General features: G+C 39.0%; 1 protein-coding gene and 1 long non-coding RNA gene across 2 annotated transcripts in view; one reads left to right on the top strand and one right to left on the bottom strand.

The window, feature by feature from the left end:
• The window catches only part of polr1b (RNA polymerase I subunit B), a 37,074-nt gene extending 21,777 nt beyond the window's left edge, over positions 1 to 15,297 (bottom strand). The window contains exons 1-5 of the mRNA XM_039738952.1: positions 15,065 to 15,297; positions 8,437 to 8,604; positions 5,307 to 5,453; positions 1,655 to 1,787; positions 1,321 to 1,457 (exon numbers count right to left, since the gene is read on the bottom strand). Coding sequence (XP_039594886.1) covers positions 1,321 to 1,457; positions 1,655 to 1,787; positions 5,307 to 5,453; positions 8,437 to 8,604; positions 15,065 to 15,241 — 762 coding nt within the window. The 5' untranslated portion in view covers positions 15,242 to 15,297. The remainder of the gene's footprint in view (positions 1 to 1,320; positions 1,458 to 1,654; positions 1,788 to 5,306; positions 5,454 to 8,436; positions 8,605 to 15,064) is intronic.
• The window catches only part of LOC120516933, a 9,297-nt gene continuing 4,195 nt past the window's right edge, over positions 13,940 to 19,041 (top strand). Inside the window, exon 1 of the long non-coding RNA XR_005630948.1 lies at positions 13,940 to 14,106. This is a non-coding gene — a long non-coding RNA (uncharacterized LOC120516933). The remainder of the gene's footprint in view (positions 14,107 to 19,041) is intronic.

Raw genomic sequence — 19,041 nt, 5'->3', positions numbered from 1 at the left:
GTAACCACTTTTTTAATTTTGTACATTTTATTATTTCTTTAATCTTATCAAAGTTAGCAACTTCCTTAATAAATAATATAAAAAGCCACGACTGGATTACTACAGCCTTTCAACACAAAGTTTAACAGGTTAAAATGTAGCCCGATGATTCACAATGGCAGTGCTAAAATGCTTTGTATCTTGCATGTTGGGTGCTTTCAGTCAACAAAGTAAATATTATACTGTACAAAACTTTGGGGTCACCCAGGAATTTTAATGTTTCTGATACAAAAATGATACTTTTTTATCTAGATGCCATTACATTGATTTAAAAATATTGCTTGAAATGACTGATTTTTAATTTGTTTCTCACATTTGAAAAACCAATAGACTGATATGTTTCCTGAGGAAGCCGTTTCATTTTGGTTATTTTTGAACCCAGAACTGAAATTTAGGAATGCTAGTACCTTGTAACACAACTGAACAGGACAACAGGTTTCAGTGCTGCTAGTACAGTTAAAAAGGTTTCTCTAATAACCAGTTAGCATTAACACATGACTAATTAAGGACAACCTAGGGGAGTTTACCATTATGACACTAAAAGGACTGCTGCTGAAAACAAAACTATGCAGCCATATACAAATAATACATTAATAGTTAGTTATTTCAAGCAGTACTAGCCGTTACACACACTAGTAATGCCTTTGCTAAATTTTTAAATCAGTTTAATGGCATCTTGATAAAGACAGTATCAATGTCTATCAAAAATTCGGGTTGACCAGTACTATATATTGGCTTAAATTACAAATAGAGGAGTTGGAGTCGATGGTACCATAAATTGAGGGGTCGGAGTTGAAGATTTTGTGTACCGACTGTAAAGCTCTGGTAAGCAAAGATCTGTGTCAAATTACAAAAAAAATTCAGAACACACTCTGTGTTCTGTGCGAATTCTCCAATGTACTCTTGTTGTTTACCCAGTGGAGACTCGGCTGCCTCATGGCCACAGAACCCCTGCAGATTCTGTTTTATTTCTAAAGCCTCTTGATTTTTTTTTTTTGTTGTTGTTTTTTCTGTCCTCCTGGCTATCGGACATTACTTTATTCTTTGTTACTTAGCATTGCCTAATCTTATATTTTTCTTTTTTCTTTCTTCATCTTGTAAAATACTTTGAGCTACATCATGTGTATGAAAATTAGCTATATATAAAAAAGACGTTGTTGTAATTAATATCTATCATATTTCACTGCCCCCACTTTTTAGCAAAATATAAAAAGTAACTTTAATATCTACAACTGTATAGTAAAACTGCTAAATCAAAGACAATGTGTTATTTTTCCATACCTTGAGTGCAAAACCCAGTGGAATAAAAAAAAGTTCTTTGTTGTAAATGAAATTAACATTTACAGTTCCATTGTCCAAATAATGCAGGTTCATATTAATAGCAGTGTGCTCATCCCTTACACAACGCATTGAAACACCTGGGGAATTAAAAAAACAAACAAGGAGTGAAATATGGGAATGGGCTGAACCAGCAAAGTTGCAGGTTTCAAGTCAAGGACCCTGGCCAATAGGCTGTCACACTAAACAATAATTTATAAAAACAAACAAAAAAAAAACCTACTGAAATACTTTAACATGTCAAAGAAATATAAATTACACAAGAATGATAACTTACCATACTGAGTGTAGCCTTGACCTCTGCTCTTCCACTTTGGTCTTGCCAATGCAATAGGAAAATTCCTTCGGGGCATAATCAACATTCTTATTACCTTCTCTATTCCATTTATTATGAAATATCCTCCCATTTCCTATTAAAATATTTATTACAATCAAGTCAATAATTAAATAAATATGGTTATTGATGTGTACATGAGCATATGATACATCTTGCATTTGCATAAAAGGAAAGATGTCTGTTATAAAAAGAAAATGTCCTTCCAAAAACTCCATGAAAACAGTGAATTTATTCGTTACAAAGAATTCACAGTGTGAGGTATGAAGAAAAGCAATTCAAAAATCTGTAAGCAAAAATATGTACAATACATACTTCAGAATAATATATTTACAGTAATAGGTAATAAAATATAACTAAAAGAAGAAAAAACAAAATTATTGTCACAGTTGAAGTGTTTGACTAACATAACACGTATTCAAAACTACATGACGTGTGGCTGATTGATTGATTATTAAAGCACTCTAATCTACATGCACTGTATACTATATAGTACATACTATAAAACTGCTTGGAACAAAGATTGGATATGCAAGGTTGGCAGGAGGTCAGCTTAAAATACATTATACCATGGAGGTACATAAGGCAACAGCCTAACTGGCCAATGATGACTTTAAAACATAACAATGCACTCTGGTAGAATATAGATTTTTATAGAAAATGTTCTAAAGATTTTTTGGTTGTAACATCACTGTTCTAAAGTTTAAAGTATACTTCACTGAGTAAATAGTTTCGATCAAAGATGATCCTTGGAGCAGCAAGCTACTGCACAGCCTACTACCATTATAAACTAAAGCAACTTGTGACCCACCGGCGGCAAGAAGAGAACCAAAAGTCGGTCTCAAACTGTTGGTTGAGAAGCACTGACTTAAATCAGGTCAGTAGTACTGCAGTCAGGCTTTACTAAAGGCAGTAGCCACCCCTTTAAAATGTCTGGAACATTTAACACGTTTGCTGCATTAAACTCTCCTCCAAAAAATGACTTTCTGTTCTTCAAATAAAGTTTCCTTTCTTTTCAAAAGATCTCTAGTGTGCGTCAGGGTGTCATCACCACAGATGTTTGAATAAATTTATTTTCAATTGTCTTAATAATGCTTTCAAAATTCTATAACCAGGTTGGCGCCTAAATTCACAAATGAGGAAAGCAGCAGTCTCACTGGTACTGATGGTGAAATACTTCAGTTTGTTACAAAAAACGACATTCCAATAAGCTCAGAGATTTTTTCCTTTCATACATTTATAACACCATCACTATTAAACCACATGAACATTACATTTTCTGGTTTACTGTTTTTTTCCTAATAAAAAATAATCCAAACATCCCTTTTAAAGTCACCACTTGTATCGTATAGATTAACATTTTGACTTACTTACAAAGAAGTTTACTGTTATTTACAATTGCCAATGTTTAGTATTCCAGCCTCTACTGTTTTTCAGCAGAGTTTTCGAAATATTTTTTTACTATTCTTACTTACCGAACATTTACAAAATAAATTGATAAATGTTTATCTTTAGTTTGTATCTTTGTCATAAAGCAAAGTTTTGTTTTAATTTACATCAAATTAAATACTTTTGCAATTATGTCTGGGACATTTTTAGTGATCAAGTGAGGTACTGAATGATATTAAATTTCTTTTAAATCACCGTTGGTAATATGAACCAATGCTGTAGAAAAACCACAGACAACTTGACTTTGGCAAGTCTAGTCACAGTGGCGGAGAGGGGGGGGTACCTCTATTTTATTAAGTAATACATCAGCAAATGTTGTCACAGATGAACGGGGACCCTGCCCAGCCGGGACGCCTGGAATGTCCCCGAGTTGGACGATACCTCCCCTGGGCCACGAGAGGGCAGCCGCCCGGGTCTGTTTGAGGGCCACGGGAACGGAGCAGGGACGCTTCACCCCTACGGGAGGACATGGCCACTGCCGGGGGTGCACGGACAGTTAGGGAATCCTGGATGGCAGCACTTCCGCCACACCTGAGAGTGCTGCCGGAAGCAATCCCCGGGGCACCCGGAGTAATTTCAGGTGCTCTCCTGACACTTCCGCCACACCTGGGGCTCATCAGGGTCATGATAAAAGGGGCCGCCTTCCTCCAGTAGAAGAGCCAGAGTTGGGAGGAAGAAGACGAAGCTTGTGAGGAGGGGAGAGGAGGTCAAGAGATAAAGAGGAAGAGAAAGAGAGAAAAGAAAGAGAGTTGGTGGATGAAGGTATTGTGGTGCGGTTTTGGAAAAATAAAGAAGTGTGTTTTGGACATTCTGGTGTCGGTCTGTCTGTATCCGGGGGTATGCTTTCCACAATGTAAAATGCGTAAGGCAATTTAATTTTTTTATTACAGCTGCATTTTTTTTGCAGTTTTGGGTTTGCTCTCATGGACACTTAATGTAAAGTGTTACCGAAAGGAGCTATTTCTGAAGAAGCATGGACAGGCCTAATAAAGGCAGAGAAAATAAGACAGTGACTTTAGGATCTTCGTATAGTATTGCCACTACTACTACCTTTTGAACTGATGTGGACATATTTGACAAGAAATGTATGCATTTTTAATTCGTAGTAATAATGAAGGAAATGAAGAGGGCACTGCAAGTAAATAACATTTTAAATTTAAGACATACTGACTCTGAGCCATGATTTGTGTTTATATCGATGTGGCCCTGTTCATACATAAAAAGCATTCCAATTATTTTAATTCCTAAGAGTTTTTTTTTTTATTTCTATTGTAACTCTTATTTGTGCAAATTCATCTTGTATCATCAATGTACTCCATATATATTTGCAGTACATAATGTACCTGTAGCAGGTCAGGTCAGGTTGTGGAGCATGCACTAGCACAGCACATTGCCGCACCCAACACACGACAAAACAGCTCGGAATCCTGGCTGGCAACCCCCCAAGCAGACACACAGTCCAGTCCCCCAACCCCAGAAATGACCATCTATCTGGCGCAGCCAGGTTTTACATGGGCATCCCCTTGATCTGGTCGAGCCACTGGGGTCCTTAACAATGAGGATCCTGCAAGTTGGATCACCCTCGGGGAATCACGCCACATGTCTGTGGTGCCGTAACTGACAATGCAGGTAATGTGCCTCATTCGGTAGTCCTTGAGCAACTGCTCATTCAACACAAAGTCAAACCAGTGGTACCCAAGAATTCTCAGAAGAGAGAGACAGACTCGAGTCTTTGTCTCAGGTCGCTGGATAGCATCCATGTCCCTCAACCATATAGCAAAACAGGAAGCACCAGGACTCTAAAAACCTCAGACCTTCATCCTTTTGCAGAGATATCAAGAGTACCACACACTCTTTCCAACAACCTCATGTCCCTTCATGTTCTCCCAATCCTACTAGCTTCATAGGAAGAGTCACCAGAGACGTATATGTCACTGCTGAAGTAAGTAAACCTCTCAACAAGGTCGACACTCTCTTCATAGACAGACACACTGCCGATGGCTGTGTCTAAGCGAATTTTTAAAAGTAAAGCGTGTTTAGTTGTTCCTATGAAGAAGCCAATCTTCACTTTGCATGCTTAATAAGATGCATGGAGATAAATATAAAAAATATAAATAAGTAACTGGAATTCTATAGCCATTCTTACCTCAGCTTCTTCATGATGTTCAATGAGGCCCTCTGGAGAAAGGCGATGTAGGTTGCAGAGCTTCGATTTCACCATGATTGGCACATAACCAAGGGACTGCTTAATAATTCCCTTTGGAATACCATTAACAGACCAGCTAATATCTGCCTAAGAAAAAAAAAAAAAAAGAAAACCATTTTAAAATCAAATGTATTTTAGAAAATGACTATTCATTAATCAAGATACATGTTTTAGCTAAGTCACTACCATTAAAAAGAATTAATTAAAGCCAGAGCTCCTGAACTCACTTAGTCTAATTCAGGGTCACAGTAAGCTACAGGCCCTGCAGCAGCATCAATGCCCAAGCAAGGAGTCATTTCTAGATGGGCACACTTTCACATAGACACACCGGCCTAATTATAAAATACCAATTGGCCTAACATACATATCTTCAGGATGTGGGAGAAAACCAGAGTATTCTGAAAGAATCCACATGGTCAAAGGGCAGAACATAGCAACTTAACTCTATACATTTTGCTCCATTACTCATATAGAAGTTCAGTGCATTCAAATATGCATATGGTGTCACAGTCTTAGCACCTCTTACCTGTTCTGTCTGTGCACAGCTGCTGTTCACATGAGCAAGTTAACCCAGGTTATGTCATGATAACATAATGAACCTTTAATGTCTTAGGAAACCAACAGAATACACAGATATTCCTGTCTTAAATAATCTTAACCCCTTTCATCCATTGTAAAACTCATTTACTACAGTTCAGAGTATTAGGACTATTAGTATTATTTATGGAGCTCATTAAAGCAGTACAGGGCTCAAGAAAGATTACAACTGGGGCAGAGTGGTGGCTCTGAGGCGAAGGATCTGCACTAGTATTCAGAAGGTTGCCAGTGTGAATCCCTGTCACTGCCACTCTGCTGGGCCCTTGAGCAAGGCCCTTAATGTACAATTGCTCCAGGGGTGCTGTACAATGGCTGACACAGCACTCTGACCCCAAGGGGTATGTGAAAACTATCCATCCATCCATCATCTAACCCGTTATATCCTAATTACAGGGTCACGGGGGTCTGCTGGAGCCAATCCCAGCCAACACAGGGCACAAGGCAGGAAAAAAAACCCCGGGCAGGGGCACAGGGCACACACACAAACACACACTAGGGACAATTTAGAATCGCCAATGCACCTAACCTGCATGTCTTTGGACTGCAGGAGGAAACTCACGCAGACACGGGGAGAACATGCAAACTTCAGGTAGGGAGGACCTGGGAAGCGAACCCAGGTCTCCTAACTGTGAGGCAGCAGCGCTACCCACTGTGCCAGCGTGCCACCCATGTGAAAACTAACAAATTCCTAATGCAAGAAATTGTATAAAGGCTAAATAAAGAACATATCCACAGTAGGTACATTCACGTACATAACTATTTACTGTTTCCAATTTCCAACATCCATGTCTTTAGAAAGTGTGGGGAGTAATCCATAGAAAACCTAACCAGACACTGGGAGAAGGTGCAAAGTCCACAGAAAAGGCTCAAGCCAGAAAATGAACCCAGGACTCGTGAAACGTGAGGCAATATTGCTAACCACAATTCTGTGTAATCTTGTGCCGCCACAATAATTTATATTTACTATTAACAAATGGCTTAAGAAATCAAAACTTTTTAAAATTATTTATTTGCAATAAACTTAATATTTCAGTACTGAACATGTATAGCTGTATACTTTAAAGAAACAAAATTTGAAATCGATGAAATGTTCCAGGCAACATGCCTAAAAATCAGGGCTGTGGAGTCGGTAGATGAATCCTTCGACTCTGACTCCTTCACTTCCGGTACTTCTGACTCCGACTCCTCTGTATTTAAAATGCTAATATATTTTCCATGTTGATTGAAGGAAGGCAACATACACGTCATTTAACCACAGAACTACTGGCTAGGAAGCTGACTCTCTACCGTATTGGCCAGTTTAAACAGCACACCACCGCGTAGAAGAGGGCGCTCGCCACAACCGTCTGATAGAACATCTGCAGCATCTTACTGGAGATGTTGAAAGACGCCAGCCGACTATACTTCCTTAGAAGGTTGGCGTCTTTCAACGTCTGCAATAAGATGCTGCAGATGTTCTATCAGACGGTGTGGCGAGCGCCCTCTTCTACGTAGTGGTGTGCTGGGGAGGCAGCATAAAGAAGGACGACTCACGCCTGGACAAACTTGTTAGGAAGGCAGGCTCTACTGTAGGCACGGAGCTGGACAGTTTGACATCTGTGGCAGAGCGATGGGTGCTGAGCAGGCTCCTGTCAATCATGGAGAATCCACTGCATCCACTGAACAGGATCATCTCCAGACAGAGGAGCAGCTTCAGAGACAGACTGTTGTCACCGTCCTGCTCTACTGACAGACTGAGGAGACCCCACACTATGCGACTCTTCAATTCCACCCGGGGGGTAAACGTTAACATTATACAAAGTTATTGTCTGTTATACCTTCATTGTTATCACTCTTTAATTTAATATTGTTTTTTATCAGTATGCTGCTGCTGGAGTATGTGAATTTCCCCTTGGGAATAATAAAGTGTCTATCTATCTAAGACAAGAACCCCTGAACACACATCAGGCCATAGCACACACCTCCACCTCCATCATTACACTTGTTAAACACATTATATCTGAAATAAAACAAAATCACTTTTTGTAATGTGCCATAATTCAGATTACAATATGGGAATGTCAGGTTGTATAATAGCTCAGCTCAGCTGAACTTCACACTAGTAGTAACACGACTCTGCACCGGGCTTTATTCTTACATCAGAGAAGTACTTAATTATGACTGTTTGTAAAATGGGACATTTGAATTTGCTGTATTTTTTTTTATTACAATTTAAATTTATTAGGAGTCGGCAAAAATGTACCCCAACTCCACGTACCCAAAACTCTCTTTGACTCCGACTCCACAGCCCTGCTAAAAATCACCTTTATTATTATTTTTAATCACCTTTTCTGTATTTTTCCTAAAGTTTAAACAAAACTCCACAAACAGTTAACAGAAGGATCAATGTGATTCCCCTAAGGGAGGCATCTTTCCATAAAATTAAAATGAAGGCAAGTATATTCCCCAGATTACAATAAATAATTGTAGTTACCATTATCTTTCCTCTGTAAGTGCTTTTACGCCCTCTGCACTCTGCTGGGAACACTTTTGTTTCTTTACAAATACTTCCTTTTGGTACCCCTGGCGAGTGCACTGCAGCATCGACAAATGTAAATGTGAGCCGATCGTTTTTGTACATCATCTCCAGAGGAGGTATAGCCTGCAGGAATAACAATAATCAACATTATTTTTTGTGCTGGATTGCTGCGAGATGTAAGCATAATTTCATAACTTCCCTTAAACTTTATTTCACCAAAACATGTTGAATTCATTAACACTTGTGCACTTGACATAAAATGACACTTCTACTTTTGGTAATAGTCACACATGAATGCTCTAAAATAAAATATCACTCTTAAGCTTTCCACTCCAGGACCATGCGGCTCCAGAACCCACTGAGGGTAGGACAGAACACCACCTTGGATGGCACACCAGTCCATCGCTGCAGGGACCACTCACACACTAATCACTTTTAGCTTTATGTAAAGTCCTTTACTTTACCCGAATAAAGAAGTGTACAATTTCTACATCATCAGAAAGCTCTTCATTCCACTTACACGTCTGGGTTTATGTTTCAGTATATTTATGTCCTTTTCCTTTTTCTGTGGCTTAGTTGTGTTTTTATGTTCTAGATTATAATGTCTTCCAATTAATGTCATTAAAGAGTTTTACAAGGGCTATTAAAATACAGTGTTTTCAGTGCAACTTCAAACGATCCACAAAAAGATGGCATTTATGTATTGTTTGGATTGAGTATGCAATGTTCAGTTTCTCTACAAGAAATACTGAAATTACAATAAAGACATCGGGGACACAACAGAGACTTGTCTTATTCAACAACATGGGATCCGCCTGATATCTGGAAATGCTGCCGTTTGAGGTTTAATATAAAGATTCAGTGCCTGGTGTGCTGCACCATAAAGTTAAACCATAAATACTATTTCCTTAACAAGAACAATGAGTAATTATTATCCTGCCCTTACAAAATTAATTCATTTATCATTAAACTGTTCACTTTTTACAATGTAAAGGTGGATGCGGGTGTAAAGGAATCCTGGCTGCGTTGGTTAGTGAAATGTTTTCCAGCTTGGAAGCCGTCATAGCAACAGAACAAAGGTAGAGTGCTTTCTGGGGCCACATGTTCCTCCAGTACACTGGGTGGCAACATCCTGCTGCTACTGCTCCCATTTGCACACCCACAGGGCTGCACTGGAGATGTAGTTCTGGTAGGCAGCCCTGTTGGGTTCCTCAGGTATCGCTAGACGGAGCTGCTGCAAGTGGTCTCCCCTATCAGACAGAGATTTAACCTGACCTGGAAGCGTTTCCATGTGACAAACTTATTGCACCAGAAGTACTCCCCTGCTCAGGTTAAAAAGGAAATGCCCCATGTGTGAAAGGAGAGTCAGAGCTGAGTGACGCTCACAAGGGCAGAGTGGAGGAGGAAAGAGTTGTCAGTTTTTGTTGTGAATTGTTTGAATGGTTATCTGGAAATAAAAATGCACCGAACAAAGCAACAAGGAATAATGTGCATGCATACTTTGAACCAGAGAAATAGAAGAGAAGCTTGTCTGGCTGATGTCTTGTGTTTTACATGTTAAAAGAGAATGGAAACTGAACTCTCTGTATGTAACACGATAACACTTCGTACAGTTTCTGCTCCATCAGGCAACACGAGGGCAGTGAACCTCAGAAACAAATAGAAGCTCGTTTGTCTGATGTCTCATGTTTAATACACCATGAAGAAATAAAGGATCAAGATTTCTGCTGAATTCCAGATTCAGAAAATGTGACATTGTGGTGCAATTTTCAATCATGTAATATGACATGATGGGGAGTGTGAGATCAGCACCCGTGGTTTGCAAATTGGTCATACCACAACAAAAGGTCATGCAGTGTGACACATGGTCATGTCAGGATATTGAATTCATAAGTCGTATGCAGTGAGAGACAAATCAACTAAACTATGAGCTTTATTTTTTTTTGTGCTGTTTCGTCTAGGTATTTCTCAAATACAGTGATCCCTCGCTATATCGCGCTTCGACTTTCACGGCTTCACTTCATCGCGGATTTTAAATGTAAGCATATCTAAATATATATCACTGATTTTTCGCTGGTTCGCGGATTTCTGCAGACAATGGGTCTTTTAATTTATGGTACATGCTTCCTCATTTTGTTTGCCCAGTTGATTCCATACAAGGGATGCTATTGGCGGATGGCTGAGAAGCTACACAATCAGAGCACGTATTACATATTAAATAAAACTCCTCAATGATATAAGATATGCTTCCTGCGCGCTGCTTCGCACACTTAAAAGCTCTAACAGCCCTATTGATTTTTGATTGTTTGCTTTTCTCGCTCTCTCTCCCTGACATTCTCTGCTCCTGACGCACGCACTCCTTTGAAAAGGAAAATATGTTTGCATTCTTTTAATTGTGAGAAAGAACTGTCATCTCTCTCTTGTCATGGAGCACAGTTTGAACTTTTGAGTAAAGGGTGTTATTTCATGTCTATAGGGCTCTAATAATGTTAAAAAACGTATTTAGAAGGTCGTAAACAGGTTTTCTATGCTCTAACTGCGAAAATATTAGATTTATAAATAAAGAATCCTACTTCATGGAAATTCATTTATCTGTCTGGAGCGGATTAACCGCGATAAACGAGGGTTCACTGTACAACTGTGCGGAGAATATTTATAAACAGTGTGGGAGAGTTTCTAAGGGCTTAAAATATATAAAAATAACTATACAAACATATGGTTTCTACTTCGCGGATTTTCACCTATAACGGGGGGTTCTGGGGCCTCATGTATAACGCCGTGCGTAGAACTCACACTATAACATGGCGTAAGCACAAAAGCCGAAATGTGCTTATGCACAGAAAAATCCAGATGCAGAAATCTGTGCGTACTCCAACTCCCACATTCTTCCGCTACATAAATTCCGATCAGCGTGAAAACTAACGCTCGTGCACGCGCTTTATGTAACGCCCCAACTCCTCCCAGAATTACGCCTCTTTGAATATGTAAATCAATATAAATCGCCCTTAAACTCAGCCTTCTGTGAAAAGACAATGGGAAAAGCACGGGGAAAATATAAGAATTTCAGCGAATACCAAGTGGAGGCAAAGGAAAAACATACTATTTGTTCAAATAAGCCGTGGTATAATCAACAAAAGGAAGTTGATCGAGTGACATAGCGTGTTGGAGAAACTTGAAAGCTCATGTTCACAAAATCGCACAGTGATGGAAATAAAAAAGAAATCACATATCAAAGTCGCCGTGAAAAGACGAGTTGTAGCCCACTGTCTGAGTGTCATATGAAAGTTTATTAGGGTACAGAGAAAAAAAGGCACAGAGTGGGGAAAAAGCATGAAATGTCAACTTCAATCTCGACATTTCCACTTTAATCACGTAGTTTATTTTGTCATTTAAGTAGAACATCATAAACTTCATCTTAAAATCGTTTAATTAACCAGTTTCTCAAATCCCATCATAATTAAAGTAGCACATTAAATGCTTTGTTTTGTATTTGATCTTCTATGTGCTCTGTGTGTGTGAATCACTACTTGCTTCTTAAACCGGCTCTCTTCCTCCAACTGGACACAGAATCCATTACATTCGTGAAATTACAGCTCTCTGAATAACTAAAACACTGAGATTTATACGTGATATCATTTTCATGATGATAGGAGTTAAAGCACGTTATTAAACGTGTTTCACTTCGATGAAATAATTTATTGCAGCAGTACTCAGGGGCGGCTCTAGGCTTGTGGTGGCACTGGGCAGAGGAAGAATCGGTGGCTCCTTCGCCCGCCAATGTCAGTAAAGTATCTTATGCATGGTGGATGGCCTCGTCCGTTGCAGATACTGCATAGCCGCCTCGTGCTCATGACACAAGCATTTAACTTTTGCCGAAATTTGTCGCTGTGTTTTTAGCTGTGTTGTTATTTTCTCTTTCTGTGTTATATTCAATATATATTGGCGTAGCCGTCACTGCAGTCAGTGCTTTTCTTTCCCCAAGTAACCGATCGCCACACAATCAGCTCTGTAATAGACGTTAAGCCATCTGTAAGCTTAGCGCGATTCTTCAAAACGTTTAAGGAACATTGAAATATCTTCGTAGTACATGTTTAATTATTCTATCCTTAACGCCAGTCCCAGTGAAGAATATAGATTATTTAAATGAAGTTAAAGTTTTATCTGTATAATTTAATAAACATATTTTGCTGCATTTCACCTTAAAAATGATATCGTCATCATATGTAAATACGCGCTTTATAAAGTGGCTCAGGTTGTGCGATATTATAACTGTAGTGCAAGTTTACAGTGGGGTGATTGTACTTATAAGTACAAACAGTTCTACAAGGAGCAATTGATTGAGTGCATTTAAAGTTCTTGAGATTAAACTGTTTCTGAACCGCGAGGTCTGTACAGGAAAGGCTTTAAAACGTTTTGCAGTGGCTGAGACATCATGTCCTTGAAGCTGTATACCGATAATTCTCTTTCCGATCAGCTGCTGCTGGGATTCACACTCAGATACAGTGATATAAATACTCAGAGTGGTGCAGTGAGAGTAATATGGAAAAAGATGATCCGCTGTGGCAACTCCTAACGGGAGGAGCTGAAAGAAGAAGAAGAAGAAGGAGAAGGAGAAGTGAGAGTAACAACGCTAAAGCAGTTATGGTATTTGGAATACTATGGCTATTCCCTGTACCATTATATTGTTACAAGTTAATTACAATCAGATGCGTTACACTAATAAACAATATGTGGTTAGGTTCAGTGTATTTATAAAGCCGCGTCAGGAAAATAATGAGTAACCACACAGGAACAGAAGCACTGCTTTGACGCTGGGTGCTGCCAGTCTGCAAAACCGAGCGGAGAACTTGTGTACGACAAGGCATGAGGTACCATGGAAAAGTGCGTGGCTTTACGCCAAGTGTAGGTTTTATACATCGCGATTTGAACGTGGAAAAGTTCTTACGCAACATTTCTGTGCGTACGCACCGTTTATACATGAGGCCCCTGGAACGTAACCCCCACGATTGAGGAGGGATTACTGTATATATATATATATATATATATATACACACACACACACACGAGTTCAAAAAGTTTCCGCACTTTTATATTTTCGTTGGAAACCGTGAAGGTGGGAGGAGTGGTAATTGGTTGCGTCTGACAGTGTCATGGGACTGGGGAAATTGCATCACAGAGGAAGGTGACAATGTAGAAAAGTGATGTAATGTGTTTTCGGAATTCTTAATAATTAGAGCAAAAAAAAGTTTGTAAACTTTTTGTACGTCCCTCATATATACATGGGGTCCTCGGGTTACAACGTCTCGAGTTTACAACGGTCACTCCCATAAAAACTTAAAAAAAAAAAAAATTGAGATGCGAGTGTTTCGGCTTACGCTATTAGCGTCATACTTACAGACTGTGTGGGCGACCTAGTTTGGTTGCGCACAGCGGAAGAATACACATTAACATGGTGTATGAATGAGTTGGCGAACTAGTTTGGTTGCTTTATTTGGTGACTTTTTGGCTCTTATCATGGCTCCTAGATGAAAGTTAGAGTCTTCAGATGCTAGTGCTTCGAAGAAAAGGAAAGCCATAACGATGGAAGTGAAATTAGACATCGTAAACAGATCAGAAGGAATGAAGGTAATTTTTTCTGTTACTACAGTACAGTATATTTATGTGGCTTAGTTGTGTTTTTCATGCTCTAGATTATAATTTTGCAATCGTGTTAGGATAGGTAAGTGACTTAGGCTAGGGTGTGTTTTGACTTACACCAAAATTCGGGTTACATCACTGTTGTAGGAACAGAACTGTGTCGTAACCCGAGGAGCCCCTGTATACATATACACTCATACACATACACAAAAATAACCATCCTCTATTATCCTTATAAATGAATTGTATTATTTGGCTTATTGTGGCAGATATGTTTGGTTTATTTGTTGAAAATTAAGTTTTCTCCAAGTCCAGGTAACAATAGAGAAAGCAATGGTTATTTCACTTTAGCCAATAAATAAACCTACTTGACAAATCGAACAGATTTCTGCCGTCCTGACTGCAAAGTGAAAAAGCAATCCCTCACATCACCTACACCACAAATAAAACTTGTAATTAACAACCACTGCAATACAAACCTTGCTTGAGAATGGGTTGGATAAATACTTGTGCTTGCTTTCTTAAACTAATATAAAAATAACTGCCATATGCTTTAGATGTTGTGACAACTCCAGTCCTGGAAGACCACAGTGGCTGCAGATTCTCATTCAGTTTTTTTAATTGGTGGCCTGTTTTTGCTGCTAATTAAAATTTTTAATCAATGTTAATTGACTTGTTTTTGTTAGATTTGTTCCCCTTACTTGCTTCATTTCTTCCACTACCGGAGTTGGACGTCCCTGTTATAACCCGGCTGATATAAACAAACTACTGTCAAGCTTGTACTTCATTTACTTTTTATTTCACTTCAGAACACGCTCTTGTCAGTTTCGCATTCTCCCTTTAAACAAGCAATCCCCAGCTACTTCATTAACCTCCACTGGAGCACACCTACCCACGTGTAGCCCGCAGAAGCGTGCGGCATGCCGTATCGTTACAATGTACCAACCTGCACCGCTCGACACAACCCATTTGTAGCTGCGTGATCAAACGACTCAATGTGAGCTCTCGTCAGCTCCTGTACCGCAGCATGCTGTTCCGCAGGCACTGAGCCAAATCCCGAATCAGTTAAATGTTTCAAACATGGGGCAGCTGGCAGATTTTTCCACTTCGAAGCAGAATCCATGTTTTCTCTAAATCAAGTTTAGCGTATAGTCGAGGTAACTGTAGAACATGCTTTTCTCCGAGGTGGGTAATGTAGTTTTCTTTTAATTGGATAACGGAGCACTTAATGAAGTTTAGGACTACAATCCCATAAGCCAGTGCGACACTACCACGCCCACACAAAACGCAATGTAGGGGAAACAATTCGGACCAAAAATCATTTTAGGTTTCTGGCGGGCACAAGGCGAAGAAAGAGATGGTGAGCGTTCTGCTTGACTCAGGTATGCAAGGAGGGGGGTAGAAGCTGCGAAGAAGCTTCTTTCTTAAACTCTCTCATTATTCGAGTTAGTGAGAATGACATTAACCCGAACCCACGCCAGTACTTGAATAAAATCGGCAAACAATGCTTGGCTGTCTCCCATTTCATTGTGCTTTTATGTAGCTCGCTGTCGTTGGATCAGTTTTTCTTATTAAGTTCAGTTCCCTGGGGCTTCAGATTTTTGTTCCAAACTGTTTCTCAAAACAGTCAGTTATTGATTCCTTTAGCTGGTCCCGTTGTTTAATTACAGTGGTATCAGATTTATATTTATAGGGCATTGTGACAGAGTTGTTACTAAGCTGAGTAGACGCAATTTATCAGCGACAGTTTACAGTTCCTTCAGTGGAATTCCTGGGCCCTTGTATTTTTTCTTTAAGTGCTTACTTTTTAGTTTCAGTCACTTTTTTCTGTGGAGTTTGTTTTAGTTGTATCTGAATAGTAACAATTAAGGATGAGCAACACAGGAGGCGCTGTCAACTTGCTGAAGAATTGTTGGGTTTGCTTAGCTTAGTATGGTTAACACTTGGCCAAAGTCTAAAAATCAAAATTAAAGAGTGCAGACAGAATAGATTTACTCCATGCCTATGATATAAATAGGGTGGCTGCATTGCACTTTCTCCTGGCCAGGTTACTGGAGTTTGCACATTTTATTCCTATGTTTCTTCCATTCCTCCTTCATCCCCCCGATATGGGCAGCTTAGGTTAACTAATAACATGGGTGGGGGGCGGGGGTTTGGGGGTCCACTGGGATAGGTTCCAGCTTCCCATGATCCTGTATTGGGGAAAGGAATTTTAGAAAATTGGCAGCTGTGCCAAGTCAGAACTCAGTAGGTCATATTTGGGGGACTTCTGACCTGGCAGTGCAGGAGCTCTTGTGAGATGGAACGGCTTCCACTACTGTGTCTCTTTTGGTGACTCAAGGTAAGTTACAATTTTATAAAAACAAAGAGCAATTCAGTACAAAGAGTTATTGCAGCAGACTAAGAGAACACATTCACTTTTTTGTACTGTCTTGAAGATGGCATGTACTTTGAATGGTAAAACATCCACTGTATAAATGTGTCAAATAAGCAAACACAAGCTTACATATTAATAAATCACACACACAATGAGAGCAAGACACAGCTTTATTTTTTCATGACAGTGTTCTGAGGAACCTCATGACGCCATGCAGCATTCTGCTAAGCAAAGGTTATAACACAAGACTGTTTAATGTACAGACTCGATCAAATAAAACTAGTTCACTCGTATTTTGACGATATCTGTTCGTTTAGAAGATTTACAGTCTAGTTGGTTTCTGTAAAATAACAGCAATCATACAATATGTTTGAATGTTACACAGATTATTGCAAACAATTTCCAGAGCAAAGCGCTTATAGTGTTTCTCCCAAAATAGTTGTTAAACATGAACAGGTTTAAGAGTATATGCTATACAATATTTGTTAAGTCATTCCCCATTTCACAGCCCTACTTTCAAACCAGCATATTGATTTTGAGCTATTCCATTACATTCATCCATTCCTTAACTGGAGAAGTTTGTATGGAGGGGAAAAATTAAGTGATTGGCTGTACTGTAGTTATTAGAGGCTGGATCTTGGAAAAAAATGCAAAAATGCTGGAATTCCTCACCTCATCATGTCATACCATGGATCACGTGTTATGACATGATGGCATTTGTAATACCTGTAAAGTAAATATTTTTGGTTTTCTAACAATTCAGACTAATGCAAACATACATTTTAGTTCATTATTTTCAGCAAACGTCTTCAGAGGTGAGAAAAAATAAATGTTTAGGCACACGACCAATTTACAAAGATTTTATAAAATTGTGGTGTCTTATTCAAAAGCAGTATATCATCCATCCATTATTCAACCCGCTATATCCTAACCACGGGGTCACGGGGGTCTGCTGGAGCCAATCCCAGCCAACACAGGGCACAAGGCAGGAACAAATGCCCGGGCAGGGTGCCAGCCCACCGCAGGCAGTAAATCATGATGTATTAAATTTCAAGTGAGTGTTTTATACATGAGCCATTGTACATGCAGTCTTTACTTGTCCATGCGTAAGGCTGTTTTTGCGTACAGAAGTTTGTAATTAAATCCTCTTTTATTTTAGTACTTGCTCTACAAGCTGTAACAGTTTCTTTATGCTAAAGGTGCTTGCATTATAGGACACTCTGTGTAAACCTTAAAATGGCCTGTAATATACACCTACTTGTAAGCTTTCGCACCAAAACACCCACATATAAAATAAAGACATCTTTTAGCTTTGGGCAAATTGTGATTTAAATTAAAGCATGATTCGAGTTTACGCAAAAATGTATAAAAAAAAATAAGCTTTGCATGAGTTTTGGTTTAACTTCATTGTTATCAATAAAGTACTGAAGCAAAACAGGATTTATCCTGATGATTTGCACCTGATCTCTTACTTATTATTTGGCCGTCGTCTTTATCGAAGGCGACTTACAGTATTGCTTGTATTTCTTTTGGGGTCCCCCAACCAATTGGAGCACAGGCTAGTTATGTGACCTGTTCATGGTCACTTTGGTCTCAGTAGCAGGATGTGGACCCACAACGTCAAGGTCTGAGGTCCAAAACCTTAACCACTACTCCACACGGTCTACCCAAGTGTGTATGCAGGTGAACATTCGTTTTGTTTACTCCCAACTGTCCATTTTCTACAGCTCCATACTCCATAACAGGATCGTAGGAATTGTGGGTCTACCCCTGTAGTAGTAAACTCTGTATGGGAAACTGTCCATTTCTGTTGTAAACTTCATTTACTGTGTTTATGAACACATTTTTACAAACTGTGGTTGGGTGGGAATATAAACTTTTTAGTAAAATTAAATCCACAGAGACGGAGTGGTATTTCACAGTACAAAAACTCAATAATAGAAGATACATAATAGTTTTTCTATTTACGCAGTGACAGAGTTTATGAACACAACATATCTACAACATAATTTCCTACTAAATAGTTACATCATATTTAACCACTTCTCAGTTGTTAAGAAGTGTACATGCCAATTATTTGTCAAGCATATCTAATAAGAAGAAAAGCACCAGTTGCAAATGAATAAAACACACCCAATTTTATAAAGCAGGCAGACTTGAATGAATTTTTCCAAGGAAACTTATTTAGAAAAGGGCGAAGGAAATTAATTGTAGAGAATGAATGTTAATCACAAACATTTATACACCAAACTAGAAAAGAAAAAAAAATACAAACATTCTTAATCATTCTTTAGCAAATTATTATTTTTTGTTCTTCCACATTTCCAGACAGGAAAAACACATTCAGTTGTCATAACTGTTAGCTGAAAAAGAAGACTTTGCATGGTGTGGAGTGTCGACTGGATCAGAAACGGACCTTTCACAGTTCATTCTTTTAAAATCACCTTTACATACAAGGTGTCCTATACCGGTTATTCCAATTGAAACAAATACTTTTGATAACCATTACAGTCTTCATCGTGTTTATCTGTTTGATTATACACACA

Source organism: Polypterus senegalus, chromosome 16, assembly GCF_016835505.1.
Source record: "Polypterus senegalus isolate Bchr_013 chromosome 16, ASM1683550v1, whole genome shotgun sequence".
NCBI lineage: Eukaryota > Metazoa > Chordata > Cladistia > Polypteriformes > Polypteridae > Polypterus > Polypterus senegalus.
Note: the sequence above shows the minus strand (reverse complement) of the source record. Positions and strands in the feature narration are given on the sequence as shown.